The 19,964-nt window shown below is 36.1% G+C and overlaps 1 protein-coding gene across 1 annotated transcript in view; it reads left to right on the top strand.

The window, feature by feature from the left end:
- Positions 1–19,964, top strand: part of SLC9C1 (solute carrier family 9 member C1) — a 75,086-nt gene that overhangs the window by 7,889 nt on the left and 47,233 nt on the right. Inside the window, exons 4-8 of the mRNA XM_064589402.1 lie at positions 660–825; positions 3,637–3,765; positions 5,481–5,642; positions 10,630–10,729; positions 15,194–15,368. Coding sequence (XP_064445472.1) covers positions 660–825; positions 3,637–3,765; positions 5,481–5,642; positions 10,630–10,729; positions 15,194–15,368 — 732 coding nt within the window. The remainder of the gene's footprint in view (positions 1–659; positions 826–3,636; positions 3,766–5,480; positions 5,643–10,629; positions 10,730–15,193; positions 15,369–19,964) is intronic.

Here is a 19,964-nt window from a genome sequence, read left to right as displayed (position 1 = left end):
ATGGGGATGCATTTCTGAATTCTTATAGGTAGCTTCAGGCACATCACATTTTCTAAGCCCATTTGGGAGTGAAATCTTGCTACATAGCTGCCACTGGTGTAATAAGAGGAAGCAGAAGGCAATGGTGGGAAAGCAGAAGGCCAGGTTCCAGGTCTAGAATAACAGAAATTTTCTTCCCATCTTTTCTAAAGTGCTCTGCCATTTCTTTACATTCTTTGTATTATCTTATTTTCTCCTTCTTTCCCTCTTGGGTCACTTCTTTCTAACTTGTGTTCTTTCTTTCTATGTTAATAGCCTATGTTTCAGTCCAATGCATAGTTAAATGTGTATATATACGCGTGTGTATATATGGTGTGTGTGCATACACCTTTACACATACATATCTATATTCAACAGCCTTATCAAGAAAATTAAAAGTTCCCTTTTAATTACAATATGGTATTTCCTACAACTGGTATGTCCTAGGTCCTAAGTATCTCGTTACAATATTTGTCTCTTATTTCCAGAGTTGCAGGCACATATTTGTTAAAGAAGGTAACTTAAAATTTCCCTTTGATGGAATTAATGTGATTCTGTATCTCCAATAATCCTGATAATCTGCTTTTTAAAATAGGATACAAAGGCAATCTGATTTTTCTATCCATAAAATTTCTTTGCAGGTACTTTTAATTTCAATTCCTGGCTTTTTGATGAATTATATATTAATTCTTTGGTATCTGGCATCTGTGAATAAATTATTTTTGAAAACCACTCCATGGTTATTATTTTCAACTATCCTTGTGAGTTCAGATCCCATGCTGACGGCAGCTGCTATAAGAGACCTTGGTAGGTATATTTTTTTCTATATTTAAAATATCATGTTCTGTACTTAATATATCTAGTTTTAAGATCTTTTGTTCACTGTAGGTTTTCACTATGTGAAATAGGGTTCTGGGACATTGGGGATTGAGCATGGAGATTCGGGATAGTGGTGCTTAGAACAAAATGAAATGCCAGTAATGGGCTTACTTAACATATATATGTTTCATCCAATTGTGAAATAAAATGGGATTATGTGTAATCCTTGACTTTATACATGCTTCTACTTTGAGCCAACAGTTCCAGGAGCGAACAATTTGCAAATACATTGTGGTGACATTTCCATTGCCCAATACCCCTTTTCCTTTGACAATACTGTCATTAGGATAATGCCATTTGTAAAAAAAATAAAATAAAAATAAATTAAAAAATAAAAAATTTAAGAAAATGCCTTTGGAGTCATCATCACCATTAGGACCCAAAACTTGAAAAGTCAAAAACAATAAAGTCACTAGTCATACAGTGTTTTCAGTGTGTACTATTTTAGGAGAAATAAATCTATATTTAAAAATAAAATACCAAGTCAACACAACCCCCCCCCCAACACACAAATCTAAGAGCCTCATTCAAAAAAAAATGATAACCTAATTTGTTTTCCTCCAGTCACTTTTTAGTAACAAGAATTACAACATTTGTTCTGAAATAGAATTTTAATATGGCATGTGTGCATGTGCACACACAAACACACACGCACTTTCCATTCTATAGTCAGTACAGGGGAAAAAGTTACTTGAGGCAAGTAGAAACAGAATAGAGGAGACACATCAATGTACCTCTCTGAATAAAGGAAAGCCAACTCTTCAAAACAAAGAGATTAAGATTGTGAGGTAAGACTTTAGAAGAAGGAAGTGCCAACATCTGTCACCCAACCCTGCCTCTGTGGGGACTCTGTCAGTGCCAGCCCCCTTTCTACTCAAAAGATTTGGCAAAGTTCTATGTTACCTGAGAGCATTACATTCTTAACTTTATAATCTTGTAATCTAGTTAGTATTCCACTGATTTCCTGGCCTGTCATTGTTGAATTTAATAATTTAAATAATTTCACTGTGCCTCGGCATGGAGTCAGCTTGAGTTTCCTTTCTCTCTCTTCCTCTGCCCCTTTCCCTGCCCCCACATGCACGTGCTCTTGCTCTCTCTCAAATAAATAAATAAATCTTTTTTAAAAAGATAAATAATTTCTTTGGGTTAACTTGCAAAATTATGCTCATACATTTTAGTCATCTTGCCATGACTTTTGGAATTTTGATTTCCTCCTCATTTTGCCTATTTAAAAAAAAAAAAAGAAAACTAAAGTATTTTTCTCTTGGTAACATTTTTGCCTGAGTTTTCAAAGCAAGATTTTTATATTTGTTTTATTTTACTTTAACACACACATAAAGTCTGCCCAGGCTTATGAGTACATGAGTATATTCACATTGTCTTGAGCTTTTGATGGTCTGTTGACTCCTCGTATGCCCCCATGTCAGTTGTTTATTTTCAAATATTTACATTTGTTATAGTTCATTTTCCAAATTGGAATAGTTATACAACAGGACCAGTTAGGTTTTTCTCAGTAAGGAACAACTCTGAGTTCCAACAACTGAGTAAGAAAAAACACAGTGGCTGAAAAACAACAGTTATTATTTCTCATGAATCTGGAAGTTATGATGGTATGGTTGAGCTCTGCTGATCTTGGCTGGGCTCACTAATGAATCTACAGTAAGTGAGAGGGTCATCTGGGGGCTCAGTGATCTAGGATGGCCTCTACTGGGAAGATCCATCTTTCTTCCACACATTTCTCACAATCTTCCAGTAGTGCAGCCAGGGAACACTATCATGATGGTGGCAGAGATGCAAGAGACAAGAAGCAACAATCTTTCTTAAGCCTCTACTTGCATCATGTCTCATGACAAAACGGGCTGGATCTCTTAGGTGAGAGGAATTGCAGTTTTACAGCAAAGGGCATGGTGCATAAAGAGGTGAAGAATTGGACCATCAAGGCACTTGAGCTTCCACAGGAATAGAATGCCTTGACTTCTCTTCTCTTACAACAGCATACTTACTGTGTTAGATTGTGATCATAAAGTGGTTGGGTGATGTAATAACATTTCCTTCCTATGGCCATCTAGAAAATCATTACAATGCTCAAAGTTATACTTTTGCCACTATAAGCATATTTAATAGAGAAAAATGACAATTGATAGATATCTAAACTATCATCATAAATGGAGGGAAATTAGGATGGGAGTACATAATGTCCAGGTGCTCTCCATTTCACAGAGCTTGATTTCTAAAATCTTTGAAAGGAATGTATAGGAAAGTCAAACAATTTCTAATCATAGAGAGTTATCTTGACAATTGCCCCAGTACTTTGCTTAGGTACCATGTTATAAAGCTTGGCTTATTTATTTCCTTTATCCCTCCATCATTGTTTTTTGTCTTGCCTTAAATACATGATATTGGCTAAATCACCAAATTTAAAAAAATAGTGAATTTCATGTTTTCATCTGGGCTTTAAAACAATGAATGACAGCTGTAGCTGATCATCCTTCTTACATAAACCATGGTCAACCCCAATTAATTTCATTCCTAATTATGGAAGTCTAGACTTAACTTGCAGTTGATACATAATTAAATTTCTTTGAAGGGAGTTTTCAAACATGACTAAAGTTTATTTAAGTACATGGGCAAAGTATGTGATATAAATCTATAGCTAAGAATATACTCCTACTTGATAATAAAATTTTACTCTTTAGTAGTGATTTTCCCACCTTAAACAAAATATTTTCTCTTCCACAGGTCTTTCTAGAAGCCTCATCAATTTAATTAATGGAGAAAGTCTGATGACCTCTATAATGTCTTTGATTTTATTCACTGGTATTGAGGATATTAATGTCAGCCTGCAAAAAAAGGTGAACCATTCTTTAGGTAAGGACTTATTCTTTTTCTAAATTTCTTAAAACCAGAATCCTATATTTTCTAAAAACTGAAATGGATTTTATAATATTTTATCATAAGTTATGCTTATGATATTATGTCACTCAGAGAGCTTTCACCATAGAACTTCCTGCAGATAGGGCCTTCTTGAAGATGATGAAGGTGAGCAACAAAGAGATGTCTATATTCAGAAGCTTCTTAAAAACTCAAGGACCACTGTCTCAGAAAACTGAAAAATACAAAGAGCTATAGTCATGCATGCTGATTGGACAGATCCATGCCCAGCCTCCAGCCTGGTCCAGTATTCTACTAGGCTCCATTTAAGATAGTAAAGATTGCCCACATAATTTCAGGGAACCTTATCAGAGTTGGTATCTATGATCTAATCAAGAGAACTTTCTTGATATTCATTGGCAAGCAAAAAAAAAAAAGGGAGGGGTGGGTACTGATATGGAAATTCATTCATTCATTTATACAACAATTATTTATTGATATGTACTATGTGATAGTTCCTATTCTAGGCCTCATGCTTCAACCATGAACATAATAGTCCTTGCTTTCACAGAGCTTGCTTCATAATTTTGATAAAATTAATGGAACAGAATTTTGTGTTTAAGTTTCGGAGGAGTAAAAACTATAAATAATCATTCTATGTAAATAATAACAGTAACAACTACAATAATAAAAACTCTGCTGAAGGATGAAGAGAACTGTGAACTTATTTCCTCAGCCACGAGAGATTTCTCTGAATTTTTAATAGATTTGAAAGAAAAATTTCCTTTAAGAAAAAAAGATGCTTAATAAGATTTACTGATATTTCATTTATATCAATTGACATAATAGTGAATCAATAATTTTCATAATAATTATTTTTAAAACTCATGTAATTATTTAAATAATGTTGCTCCATCTTTGAAGTTAGCACATATTTCATAAAGGGGAAACCTAAGAAGAGTTACTGCACTCAGAGGTTTGTCCTTTCCAACTTGCATGTTAAGAGTTTAAAAACACTGTAAGAAATAATGGATTTGTTTTTTCTTGGCCTAATAATTCCATTCAGTAAACATTTTACTGATTAGAAATTACTTTTTTTCCTTAAAAAGAAAGCAGCTTTCAAATGGGTCTTCTAACTCCAGTTCCCTACCTCCTTCTGAAATCAGAGTCTACCTCTGCTCTGTTTCAGTTGCGGAAGGTGCTAGACTCCCCAGATTACCATTATGGCTTAACTCCATGCCTAGAGCAGGTGTGACCTAGAGAAACCAATCAGTTAGTTTGGCAAGCCAAAACAATGCAGGAGATAGATTCACTCCGCTGGGACCCAGAGGCATTCCTTTTTCTGTATTTCCTATATGTACCTTGATAGATATAAAATATAAGTTCCAAGAGTTTGGGGACTTTCTACTTCTTACTCAACTGCATCTCCAAAATTTATTGCATTGTATGGCACTGAATACATGTGTATTTCTTAATGGGCACTGAAAAAAGCTCTTAAACCAAACTGACTAAATTTTGCAAACTTCGATATGGCTTTCAGCATTTGAATAGAAACTGTTTCAATTTAGGAATAAGAAAATACCATACATACAAATGGCGATGAGCTATTTTTAAAGATAAGGACAAAAAGAAAAGTTGACCCAGAGTATCACTTAAAATTAAGATCAAGTAAGTTCTATTAACTATTTTCTGTTTACTCCCCTTTCTTGCAGCCTTGGACATCCTGCTTGAAATTTGGTCTTATTTTCTAGCCAGTTTCTTGTTTGGAATTCTAAGTTCAAAACTGATTCAACTGTGGATGTCTACTGTTTTTGGAGATGATGTCAATCACATAAGCCTCAGCTTTTCAATTCTGTACCTCATCTTTTTAATTTGTAAGTCTGGGGCTTATGCCTAAAACTAAGTGACAGAAAAATGCAAAACAGAGATTTGGGAAAATGCATACCAGGCAAAGTTTGTAAACAAAAAAAACCCAAAAAAACAAAAAATTCAACTTGTCTAGGAGGAATATTTTTGTTAAAATAACCTATCAAAGAGATGAAAATATTATATCTATACAACAGAAATCAATGTCTCAAGATATATAAAGCAAATACCATTACAAAAGCCAAAAGAATTTGACAAAATCATAATTACAATGAGACACTTTAGCATGCCTTTCCCAGATAATTTCATAACCAGTCGGACAAAAAAATGATGGCTATAAACAGATATAAATAAAAACTTAAATGCTTGGTTAACAGGATATGAAGTTTTATCTCCTCAAAGAGAATGCATATCTTTACACATACTTGTAGACCATTTACAGAAATGAACTAGACTTGAAGAGCATTTTAATAAAATCTGAAACACTGTTCAATCACAATGCATTCACAACTTACTAATTACAAAAGGAGGGCCTTTAAAAATAATCATTCTAATAGCCTGAAATTAAATATACTTTTCTTGATAAATTTTAGCTCAAAAAGGAAATCAAAATAGAAGTTACAGATTAAGACTAAATATTAGAAAATCTATCAATGTTAATCCATTTGCCACCACTTCTTCCTCACAGAAGAATGGCAGATATTAATAATTCACCATAGTATTGTTCTCTAGTGCAGCCTCAGAATGTCATTCAAGACAGCCCTGTAAATGACTTGGAGTTAGCATGTGCAGTAAATGATACCTAGTTACCTAGTTACAAACTTATACTATGCCCTTCCATTTACATTTAAGAGCAAGCCAGTGTTGCCTTTTCTCATATCCATGATTTCTCTGGAAGCTTTAGCTAAGGCAATAAGAAAAAGAAAGAAGGAAAGAAGAAAGAAAGAAAGAAGAAAGAAAGAAAGAAAGAAAGAAAGAAAGAAAGAAAGAAAGAAAGAAAGAAAGAAGAAAGAAAGAAGAAAGAAAGAAAGAAAGAAGAAAGAAAGAAAGAAAGAAAGAAAGAAAGAAAGAAAGAAAGAAAGAAAGAGAGGGAAAGAAAGAAAGAAGAAAGAAAGAAAGAAAGAAAGAGAAAGAAAGAAAGGAAGGAAGGAAGAAAGAAAGAAAGAAAGAAAGAAAGAAAGAAAGAAAGAAAGAAAGAAAGAAAGAAGGAAAGAAAGAAAGAAAGAAAGAAAGAAAGAAAGAAAGAAAGAAAGAAAGAAAGAAAGAAAGAAAGAAAGAAAGGAGGAAAGGAAGAAAGGAAGAAAAAGGAAGGAAGGAAAAGAAAAGAGAGGAAGGAAGACATTTATCCGTAATTTTGAAAGAGAAAATTATATTAGTGACAACATTTTAGATTACATAGAAAACCCAAAAACATTAACTAATAAACTAAGCCCAAAAGGCTTTTTAATAGCTTGATATAAGATAAATACAGAAAAAAATAGTGTTCTTATAAGCCAGCAGTAGCTAGTTAGAAAATATAATGAAAATTTGATTCTCTTTACATTGACAAAACATTACAAAATATAAAGGAATAAACTGAGCAAGAAGTTTGAGCCTAATATGGAGAACTATTTAAGTTTACTAAGAAATATAAAATTTGAATAAATCAAGACAGAAAAATTCTTTTTAGAAATGCTAGAGTAACAAGATTCATTATTTTCATGTCTGAGGAAGGAAAGGCCGAATGTAGGATCTTGAGGCTTCCTTACTAATCAGTAATGTCAGTTAAAGTCAAGTGAGTTTACAGAATCAAGTTAATTAATTAATAGACAGCAAGAGAACGGTCAGTACAGATACATTCATTGCATACTACTTTAATTGTGGATACCTAAATTTCTACAAAAAATATATCCTAGCAAATATAATTCCCTCTAACATTATTTAGTAAGTGAACATAGCCTCAAGATTAAGGGTTATACCCCCCAAAATAATTTTAAACTTTTAGAGTTAAAATGTCTCTATAAACATTTTATTTTATTTTTTTTTAAAGATTTTATTTATTTATTTGACAGAGGGAGACACAGCGAGAGCAGGAACACAAGCAGGGGGAGTGGGAGAGGGAGAAGCAGGCTTCCCGCTGAGCAGGGAGCCCAATGTGGGGCTCGATCCCAGGACCCTGGGATCAGGACCTGAGCCGAAGGCAGACACTTAACTGACTGAGCCACCCAGGTGCCCCTCTATAAACATTTTAGAAAGAAAACTTCTAAAGCAGAATTTCATGAGAATGAAGTACGGAGTAAATATAAATCTAATGTAAAAAGACTTTCACTCTGACCTGACTTAATGTTTATATTATTAGTATCTTCAAGATATTCACCACAAATATTTTCCAAGTTTCACTACTACCTAATAAATGACTATGACTAGTCCAGGACTTGGATCTCCTCAAAGTGCCTATGTCCACACTTCCCTCTTATTTTATAATTCAAAACTAACTAAACAAAGTGTTAGTTTCTGGCTTAGGTACCATTTCTGGCCAGGATTAAAATGAAGAATATAAAACTTGTAATTTTCCATCTCTGGAAGGGAAGACTCAGTAGTGTGATAAGGATACTAACTTTACAAAATTAAAATGTATCACAATCTGAATCAAACAATGATAGCAATTGGGGAGGTTGAAATTTTACCGACCAATTTAAAATATCATCTGGAAATACTGATGGTGAAAACAGACAAGATAACTTTAAGAAAAATCAAGAACTTTCTCTCCTAGGTAGGTATTAAACATTTAACAAGCCACCAGTAATTAAAACACAACTGTTGCAATAAAGTAATGTAAAGTAAGCCAAAAAATGGAGGGGCAAAGAACTGATCCAAATATGCCTGACAATTGATAAATACAGCAATATGATAAAAAGTGGCATGTCCACAATATTCTTTTACTATTAAAACAAAATTTTTTAATTTTTATTTATTAACTAGAACAATGTCTGCTAAACAATAAGTGAAAAAAACAGTTTATTACAGAACACTTTTACTGTATAATCTCATTATAGCTTTTTTTAAATGTGTGACTTTGTGTGCATGCATGTCGTGTATATATGCCATGATGAGTATTCACTGGGTACTCCACTCCTCTTAAAGATCTTGATCCAATTATCTTAAATTCCCAATTCTATAGCCTACAAGCACCCAAGGATTTCATGATTCCTGAAAATTTCTGGAGTTTAGTTTCTCATGATCTCTGCTACTTCCTTTTTTATTTTTTTAAGATTTTATTTATTTATTTGACAGAGAGAGACACAGTGAGAGAGGGAACACAAGCAGGGGGAGTGGGAGAGGGAGAAGCAGGCTTCCCGCCAAGCAGGGAGCCTGATGCAGGACTCGATCCCAGGACCCTGAGATCACGACCCACGCCGAAGGCAGACGCTTAACGACTGAGCCACCCAAGCACCCCATGCTACTTCCGTTTAAATATAGAGAAGTTTTGGTTCTTAGTAAATTTTACTGAAGATGGGGACAAGGGAGCTCACAAGGGAAGTTACATTATGTAATTCATGGCTCTATGAGATCTGATATCTCCCTTTAATTCCTCCCTTTTCCATGTTTCCTGCTTAATTCTTATCACTTGTGTCCAGTATAGAAATTCAGCAGGTATCCTTTAATGCTTAATGCTGCCCTTTGGGTCTCATTCTCTATTCTCAACTAACTTATCAACTTATTTCTTCTAAACAAATACAGTCCTCTCCATTTTAGAAATTCTAATACAAATTTTCTTTAAAATTATAATTATCTTCCTTGACTTACAATGGGGTTATATCTCAATACACTATTGTAAGTTGAAAATATAAGTCAAAAATGCATTTAGTACACCTCACCTACCAAACATCATAGCTTAGCCCAGTCTACTTTAAACATGCTTAGAATACTTACATTGGCCGACAGTTAGGAAAATCATCTCACACAAAGCCTATTTTATGATAAAGAGTTGGATATCTCATGTAATTTATTGAGTGCTGTACTGAATGTGAGAAACAGAGTGGTTGTGTTGGTGCAGAATGGTTGTAAGCATATCGGTTGTTCACCCTCATGATGGCCTGGCTGACCAGGAGGTGCAGCTCACTGTCACTGCCCAGCATCACGAGAGGCTCTTACCACAAATTGCTAGCCTTAGAAAAGATCAATACTCAAAATTCTAAGTACTGTTTCTACTGGATGCACACTGCTTTTGCCCGACTGTAACGCTGAAAAATTGCAAGTCGAAACTTCTTAAGTTAGGGATGGTCTGTACTTGAAGTCTTGGTAGTTGAATTATGGGTCCTCTTTTAAAAAAAAAAAAAAAATATATATATATATATAATCTTTATACTGTACCGTATTATTTGAATTTTTTACAGTGGTAATATACTACTTTCATAAGCAAGGGGGGATATAACTCTAATACTACTACTTTTAAGAATATTCCAGTTTTTTATGCTTTTCAGTCCCGCACAGTGAATGTACCAAAACAATATTAAGCTGGAGAAGTATAGCCATATGAGGTTTCTGCTGGATCGACTCCCTTAGTCCTGCCACAAAATCAAACCATTTCTCTCTCCCATTGTCTCCTAAGAAGAAAGCATATGAAGTGGGCTAGTCCACAAAGAACTCACTGGCTCACTTCCATTTCATTCCTCCATAGCCCCTCTGAAAAAATTAGACCTATAGAGGGTGCTCAAGCCGCAGTGGGGCACATGAAGAGTTTTGTGAGCTTCATATTGTTGGCAATGATCTGAAGCCAAAGCAGTGCAAGGGTGTTCAGTATAGATTTGACAACACAGGTGGATGTGAATCTGAGGAGAAAGAAGGACAAGGTGGTGGTAATAATCTGCAAAATAATCCAGTTGAAACCAAGTAGGGTATCCTCTCTCTAAAGTTACTATACTATCGAGATATCTGATATTTTCATCTCGGGCAAAATTTGTGCCACTGTTGATGTTAAATTAATACTTTATATTTAATTCTTTTAAAAAATAGGTGAGCTAGTTGGAATGTCTGGAATATTTACCCTGGCCATTATGGGACTTTTTTTAAATTCTACAAGTTTTAAACCAGGAGTTGAAGCACTTCTTCTCGAGTGAGTAGCTAGCATATTTTTCACTCTGTTTCATGTATTAGAAGCTATAATATTGTAATAGCAACTGTATCTACATATACATTGGTCAAAGTAAGATACTGCCTCCAAAACTACCCGACTAAAAACCTTTACTAAAAACTCTATTCGCTTGTGTCTTCTAATCCTCTAATTTTAGGCAAAATTTATAACCTTACCTTGAGTTCATGTTGACTTTATTTTCCTACAAATTCTCTCAAGTCTCTGACCATCTACTCAGTAATTTCCAGTATAATTCACTAGACAGGGCCAGGATTAAGGTAAAGCGTGTGAGGCACTCATCTCAGTCACAAAATTTAAGAATGTGCCAAAATACTCAGTCATGAAGATAAATAATATTTTAGGGTAATATTTTTTTTAAAAAAATAGAAATTAATCCAAAAAATCCATGTTTGTGAAAACACAAAAATTTTAAATAAAGATGGAATCAATATTACTGATTAGTTCCTTTTGCCTCAGGCTCCAATATGGCTCAGCATGGCACTGCTACTAGAATAGAAACCCAGTATTTTAAGAATAATGAGGAGATGGCATGCAAAGCAAATTAAAAGATTAAGCTAGAGCATTTGAAAAGGATTGGCAGTGTTATAAAAGAAAATATGGCCAAATGTACAAATGTATAAACTGTGCCCTGCTCAAGGGCATCCAATCCAGCTTAGGGGTGATTGGAATTTGTGCGAACGTAAAAGAAGGGTGCTGCTTTCTGTGATGCTCCAACACGTTGGCTGAGAACTTGACCTAAAGCACAAAAGGGCAACATGTGTTAACAGAAGCCCTGAACATAATCAATGATTATGGAGTTTTGGAGAACATTAGAGAAGATAGAATAAATTCAGAAGTCAAAAGTTCGAAAGCATAGACTCTTACAGAATTTTGGAGCTAAACTTACTAACGTTTCATGTCAATTATAATGGAAGCCCATTGTACCAGCAGCTAGGCAGAATTACTCGCCACAATTAATTGTTGGAGGAAGAATTAAAAACGTTATGTGTTTCAACTCTGTCTTTGGGAAGTGATTCTAAAGACTCCTTTCACCTTTCCGTTCTAACTGAAACCTGGGTCTCCCCTGAAGACATTACTTCCCTTGAATTCCTTAAAAGTTGTGTTTTTCTCACCCACATCCTTGGTACTACTGCACCTAGAGTTGAGGTAGGTGATCTGTCTGTACCTCAAAGTCAGAAGCTCTTTTTCAGTGTGCCTGACTTATCGCAAACATGCAAGTGCGCACCCCCATGCACAAGGACATGCACACACCCATTAGCTGGGTTGGAGCTTGGTTGTTCGGCTCATACTCACGTTAAAATTGATAGACTGATTCCTTAAAGAATCTGGTTTCCTCCTCATCAGATTTCTCCCATTAATTCCTACCACATATGAAAGGGCCTTGACAGCTCCTCAATATTTGTTGCTTAATTGATTTGTTTCATTTTATGCTCATTTAATGAGACTGTTATATTTGGTATTCAGCAGCATTTTTCCACAAATTTAGGAAAATTATTCAATTATGTAATTGTTAAATGAAGAGAAAGGTATGGTAGTAGTTCATATTCACCATTCACTTGACTGAATTATCCTACTCAATTAATATTCACAAGGGATTTCATTAATTGTAGGGGTAGGTGGGTATAATGCTTTGAGGGTTTTGTTTTGTTTGTTTTTTGGTGACTATACACATGGTGCAACAATTGGATTTGCTTTTGATAGTGAAGTCAAAAGAAGGATAAAAAACACAAAAAATTACACAATTGTCATAAAATATATCTTAGTGTGTTTCCCTCCAAGTTGGTGTTCAATGCAGCATTTAAATCCAGAAGTAACAGAATTAAAAGCATGGCCATGCATATGCAGGAAAGGGATAATAATTCACAGCCTAGAGTAATTAGCCTAAGTTTGGTCACAGAAACAGTATTTTGAAGGATTTGACTTAATATTTCCTAGGCTAGAATGTTTTACATTTAATTTTTCTCCGATAAGGCCTAGGTATTTGTGCCTCTTAAATAATGTTCAGAACTGAAAATTCACATTACTAGAACAGAGAAAGAGTTGTTTTTAGTATTGGATCTGTAGTATTTTTGGCAAATCTGTTTTTCTGGAGAAGGGACAATCATTCTTTTTAAGGGTTTCAGGGACTGTTTCTGGGCACTCAGCATATGGCTAAACCAAGCTACCTTCATCTCATAAAGTGGTATTAATGTGCCCTTTTAATCTTTTCAATTTATTTTGTTATAAATATAATATTGTGACATTCAACACAGGAAATATAAAGGAAGATAACAAGAAGTAAATTTATTTTTTATTTTTATTTTTTTTTAAATATTTTATTTGAGAGAGAGAACAGTGGGGAGGGGCAGAAGGAGAGGAAGAAGCAGACTGCCCGCTGAGCAGGGGGCCCAATTCAGGGCTTGATCCCAGGACCCTAGGATCATGACCTGAGCCAAAGGCAAACGCTTGGCCGAATGAGCCACCCAGGCACCCCAAGAAGTAAATTTTAAATAGCCTCCTATGGTCCCAATAGCGAAACATGACCAATATTGGTAATTGAGTGTCTTTTTCGAAATTCCTTTGCCTGTAGCAGATGAGAACATGCACTTTGGAGTGATGTAGAGTTTTCCTGGGCTCTAGGGCACTTGAATGTACTTATGTTCACAAATCCTAAATGGAGAATCTACAAAGGACATTCGTTTGAATAAAGGATTAATTCACATCTTCTAAGTGCTAGCTAGATTTTAGGATAAGCCTCAATTCTATCACTATGTAAAGCAGACTAGCAGTTCAGTGTTCTTTTTGAAGATAAATAATTTTAGCTCTTCCTAATGATATGAGGAGTTCACACCAGGATTTTCAAGCTACATGAACCGTGATGCCTGAATGCACCAAAACATGTTTTCAGAATCAATCCCAAAAGGAAGACACTAATTTAAATGTGGTTGCTTTAGAATTATTTGTTTACTTGCCTTACTGCTCCTTTCTTCCCAGTTAAATTATAAGCCCTTTGAGTGTAAGTAAATGCCTTATTCAACTTTATTTTCTTGATTAGGCCTAGCACAATGCCTCACATGAATAAGCCTTGTGATAAATGTGTTAGATTAGTCAACTGTAATTAACTACATTCAATTTTTTTTCTGAAAATGCAGATTTTGGAATTGTCTATCATTTGTTGCTTTTCTTATGGTGTTTACCTTCATTGGACTTCTAATTCCTGCACATACATATTTATATATATCATTTTCTGACATATATTATTCATTAAATATCTATTTCACACTTATTGTTTTAAGGTAAGAATGTCATTTGAATTTTTCTATTTATAGGACATTGAGTAAGCCCAAAGATATTTTTTAAATAGAAATGTTTCATTCCTTAGAATGAAAATGAACAATTCCTTGCCAAGGAATTATTAGCAAATTCTGTTCTAGTGGGATTTTTTTTCCAATTTCTAACTGCATGTCAAAGCAATCTAAGCACTCTATAAAAATTTTGAAAATTAGAAGGAAAAAATCTTTCATAATTTTACTACCCAGAGGAAACTGCTATTAACATTTGGTATATTTTGTCCAGTGTTATTTTTTCTTATGAGGTTTCATAAAGTTCAGCACCAATCATAAATAAAAGTTTTATGTTGCTTTTGTTTGCCTAATATTGTATAACAAATAATTTCCTTCTGATTAAATTGTAGTTACAAATAGCTTTTTAAAAATCATTAGGAAGTCCTCTTTGTAAATGTCCTTTTTACTTAAATAATTTTTGTAGTCCCCTTTTCAGTGGTAAGAGGCAGGAAAGAGTCTGCCCATGTAAGTGAAAAGGACGTGACACAGAGCAGGAAAAACCCCCGTGGTTACTCTCTCCAGATTCTATCCCTCATGTTGCTAGGATTCTACTTCCATCTAGGAAAACTAATTAGGCGTTGACATCAGTTGGCTAGTGCCAATTAAATGGAAATTAGTCCCTAATGATCAGATACAATTAGTGTAAAATGTAGGAGATGTGTGATTAAAAGAAAAACTAGAAATGAATCCACCAATATTGGATAAGTTCAGCAAGATTAAAATCTACAAAGAACAAGAAAGGGAAGATATTCTTCCCCCCTCAGTTCTTATTCATTAGATTTGGTTTTATTTCCTTTTGGGATCCAGAATAGAATATATCTACAAAACATCTCTAACTATTTCTTTTCTACCTCAAGAGATGTGGAATTACCCTACTACAAACTTCATAGAAAGAAAAAGAATAATGCCATCCTCTTGTCATCTTTCTCTCTCTATGAAATGCCCTTCTGCCTTTTTTTGGTGCCATGCTAACGGTGTGTGAAACATGACTCATCTGTCTGAGTCGGCCATTCCACAGGGAATAGATTGGAATAGAGTAGAATGAAATGGAAAAAAATGTCTATGGCAAGAATAACTTTTTAAAATCTCTTTTGTCTTTTAGACTTCTGGTCTTTCTAATAATGAGCCCTCTTTTGTCTCGACTTGGTCATGGGTTCAGCTGGCGCTGGGCATTCATAATGGTCTGGAGTGAAATGAAAGGAACGCCTAATATAAACATGGCTCTTCTGCTTGCCTACTCTGACCTTTCTCTTGGCTCTGAGAGGGAAAAATCTCAAGTAAAGATAAATGAATTTTTTTATTTGAACATTTTATGAATACTGTTGCTGTGTACTAAAATACGTTTTTGTAGTGAGGTAGCTCAACCCCACTTGGACTGCGGGAGTGATTTAGCTATAATGGCAAGATTGGGGAGAGGAAAACAACCGGCAACTTTCCTCTTCCTGGGGAACATTCTGACTTAGGAATTCCTAAACCCTTAACATTACAATCATGTTTTTCATTACAAGAGCAATAAAACTACATAAAATAAGAGAGGTGAACACACCTGTTCCTACTCTTACCTTTCCAACACCTGATTGAATGATTTGGGTTTACCTTTTCTGGCTTCTTCTTTTTTTTTTTTTTTTTTATTTGAGAGAGAGAGAGAGAGAGCATGAGCAAGAGAGCACAAGCAAGAGAGCACAAGCAGAGGGAGCACAAGCAGGGGGAGTGGCAGAGGGAAAGTGAGAAGCAGACTCCCCGCTGAGCAGGAAGCCTGATGTGGGGCTGGATCCCAGGACCCTGGGATTATGACCTGAGCCGAAGGCAGATGCTTAACCACCAAGCCACCCAGGCACCCTTTTTCATTACACTCTTAAAATAAGTTTATTATGAAAGTTAAAGGAGTTAAAACTTATAATTTAAAATAGTACCTGATCAGTTAAGCCTCCAAATCTTGGTTTCAGCTCAGGTCATGATCATGAGATGGATTCCCAAACTGGGCTCCACATTGGGTGTGGAGTCTGCTTGAGATTCTCTCTCTCCCTCTCCCTCTGCCCCTCCCTCCCATCAAATAAATAAATAAATAAATATTTTTTAAAATAGTACCTGATACAGAGTAAGTACTCAATAAGTGTTTTTATTTTTATTTTTACTTATTCCTAATAGCCACTCGAGAAAAATAGAAACCTGCTTATGATTGACTTTATTGTTTTCTGTAACTTTGTGAGGCCACATTTAGTAATGCTAGGAACCAAAACATTTTAATGGTCAACTGAGGTTACCTCTACACTGATACTAGCCCCAAATTCTGCCAAACAGAACATAAAGGGCATGACTCTCCCTCTACCTCATTTCCAGGTAAGACCATTACAAGGAGCTCTGTAAGAAATTTCCTGTGCAGATATCACGATGCATCTAACACTTCCATTGTGGGTTTTTTAACACATAAATTCCAAATGTAAAGAGAAGAGCAGCAAGGGAATTACTGCATGTCTAATTAGATAATAGCCCAAACATTACAAAATTAAACATTCAAACACTGCTTTTAAAACCAAATTATCTAATATTACATGATCTCCCCTTTCTTTTTAACTATCTCCACATGCCTGAATAATCAAGGTCAGTTTGGCACCACACATCCTGGCCAGTGTAAAGGTAGACATTGCACATGGATCTGGATTCTAAAATTTCTAGTTGGCTGCGTGGCCATCAGTAAGTTAATTAGTACCTACCCCATCGCACCTGTCAGTTTCTTCATTCCAAAAGGGACTAAATAATACCAGAGTTGTGCTAGCAAATGTTTAACAAGTAACTTTCTTAGGAGTCAGAGGGAGCCCTAATTGGTAGTATTTGTCAATTTCCGTGGTGTAATCACTCAACAGAACAACAATAAACTCCATAACTTCCTGAAAATGTAATGATCAGCTCTCATGAGCTGGTAAAAGTCAGCTCTAGCACAACACTATCTCAAAGCGTTATTTGAGAAATAGAAAATATACATAAAATACTTAACACATTGTTTAGCATATTGTAAATGTACAATAAATATGAGCCATGATGATGATGATAATGATGCCATGCAGAGCAATGATTTGAGATAAAACCCTAGTAAAAAAATCATGTAGTGAGATGCCCTCACTAGTAGTAACTAGTTGAGAAGAAGGTCGCACTTCTTCCTTAATTTAATCTGGCTGAACCCTCCAGCTAACTTTTTAATGCTCATGAAGCAGCACGAGAGGAAAAGGTTAAAAATATCTTAATCCTGAGGGGAGGAGCAAGATGGCAGAGGAGTAGGAGACCTAAATTTTGTCTGGTCCCAGGAATTCAGCTAGATAGGGATCAAACCATTCTGAACACCTATGAACTCAACAGGAGATCGAAGAAAAGAATAGCAGCAACTCTCTGAACAGAAAAGCAACCGCTTTCTAGAAGGTAGGACGTACGGAGAAGTGAATCCAAGAGGATATTCAGGAGGATAGACGGCGGGGTAGGGGGCCTCCGTCTGCCGCTTCTGGCAAGTGATAGAGCCACAGAGCACAAAATCGGAACTTTTAGAAGTCGGCTCCGCTGAGGGACATCGCTCCAGTGGCTAAGCGGGGGCTGGAATCCTCGTGGGACAGTGTGGTCTCAGGACCCTCGGGGTCAAAGGAAGACCGGGGGTGCCTGAGTGCGGCAGAGCTCCCAGGTACCCGAGCGGGGAAGCCGGCTGCACAGACGGAGCCAAGGAGCGGGCTCTCAGCTCGGGGTTGCCCTAAACCGTGATCCACAGCACAGTCGGGCCACTGCTCCTCCAGCAGGGACCCAACAAGCGGCAGATCCGGGGAGACTCACCTTCCTCCCCCGGGAGGAGCCGCGCGGGAGCGCACCGCAGGGATCTGCTGGGTTTGGAGACTGCACGCGGGGTCGGGTGCCAGAGATAGAAACGCTCAGTCACAGGCCGGTGAGCAGAGTGCAGCCGGAGACCGGGGAGATGGGAGTGACTGACTGCTTTTCTCTGGGGGCGCACTGAGGAGCGGGGCCCCGAGTTCTCGGCTCCTCCGGGGTGGAGATTGGGAGGCTGCCATTTTCGCTCTAGTCCTCCAAAGCTGTATGAAAGCTTGCAGGGAACAAAAGCTCCCAAGAGCAAACCGGAGCAGATTACTTAGCCGGACCGGGCAAGGGCGTGGCAATTCCGCCTCCAGCAAAGACATTTGGGAGACATGGCAACGGGCCCCTCCCCCAGAAGATCAGCAAGAACAGCCGGCCAAGACCAAGTTTACCCATCAATGAGAACGGCAGAACATCAGCACTAGGGGAATACGGCACATAGAATTCATGGCTTTTTCTCCCATGATTCTTTAGTCTTTCAAAGTTAATTTTTTAATTTTCTTTTCTTTTCTTTTGAATTTTTCTCTTTCCCTTTTTCAGCCAACATCTTATCAATCCCTTTTTAAAAAATCTTTTTTATTTTTCATTTTTAGAGTCATATTCTATCCCTTCATAGTAGTTAATCTTATTTTTGGTATATATATAAGTTGTTCTCTCTTTAAAATTTTGGGATACAGTTTCTTCTAATAGACCAAAATATACCCTAAATCTCTAGTGTATGGCTTTGTTCTAGTCTCCTGCCTGATCACATTCTCTCCCTTTTTTTTTTATTTAATCTCTCTTCTTTCTTTTTTCAACCAACTTCTTATCTTATCAATTCCTTTCATAAAATCTTTTATAATTTTCATCTCTACAGTCATATTCCATCCCTTCATTGTATTTACCCTTATTTTTGTACATATATAAGTTTTTCTTTCTTTAAAATTTTGGGAGGCTTTCTTCTAACAGACCAAAATACGCCCAAAATCTAGTGTGTGGCACTGATCTATGCACCAGCCTGATCATATCTGACCATATTCTTTTTTTTTATCTTTTTCTTTCTTTTTCTTTTTTCTTTCTTTCCCTTTCTTTTACCCCGGTTTCAGGTCTCTTCTGATTTGTTTAGTGTATGTTTTTCTGGGGTTGTTGTTACCCTGTTAGCATTTTGTTCTCTCATTAATCTATTCTCCTCTGGACAAAATGACAAGACGGAAAAAATCACCTCAAACAAAAGAACAAGAGGCAGTACCGACTGCCAGGAACCTAATCAAACCAGACATTAGTAAGATGTCGGAACTAGAGTTCAGAATGACAATTATAAAGGTACTAGCTCAGCTTGAAAAAAGCACAGAAGATATTAGAGAAACCCTTTCTGGAGAAATAAAAGAACTAAAATCTAACCAAGTCGAAATCAAAAAGGCTATTAATGAGGTGCAATAAAAAATGGAGGCTCTAACTGCTAGGATAAATGAGGCAAGAGAGAGAATTAATGATATAGAAGACCAAATGATGGAAAATAAAGAAGCTGAGAAAAAGAGAGATAAACAACTACTGGATCATGAGGGCAGAAATTCAAGAGATAAGTGATACCATAAGATGAAACAATATTAGAATAATTGGGATCCCAGAAAAAGAAGAAAGAGAGAGAGGAGCAGAAGGTTTATTGGAGCAAATTATAGCAGAGAACTTCCCTAATTTGGGGAAGGAAACAGGCATCAAAATCCAGGAGGCACAAAGAACCCCCCTCAAAATCAATAAAAAAAGTCAACACCCTGACATCTAATAGTAAAACTTACGAGTCTCAGAGACAAAGAGAAAATCCTGAAAGCAGTTTGGGAAAAGAGATCTGTAATCTACAATGGTAGAAATGTTAGATTGGCAACAGACCTATCTGGCAGAGATCTGGGAGGCCAGAAAGGACTGGCATGATATATTCAGAGCACTAAATGAGAAAAATATGCAGCCAAGAATACTATATCCAGCTAGGCTGTCATTAAAAATAGAAGGAGAGATAAAAAGCTTCCAGGACAAACAAAACTAAAGGA

Source organism: Mirounga angustirostris, unplaced genomic scaffold, assembly GCF_029215605.1.
Source record: "Mirounga angustirostris isolate CCGP_5_RB_7025 unplaced genomic scaffold, mMirAng1.0.hap1 SCAF_1, whole genome shotgun sequence".
Taxonomy (NCBI): Eukaryota; Metazoa; Chordata; class Mammalia; order Carnivora; family Phocidae; genus Mirounga; species Mirounga angustirostris.
The sequence above is the reverse complement of the archived record's forward strand: the minus strand, read 5'-3'. Positions and strand labels throughout refer to the sequence as shown.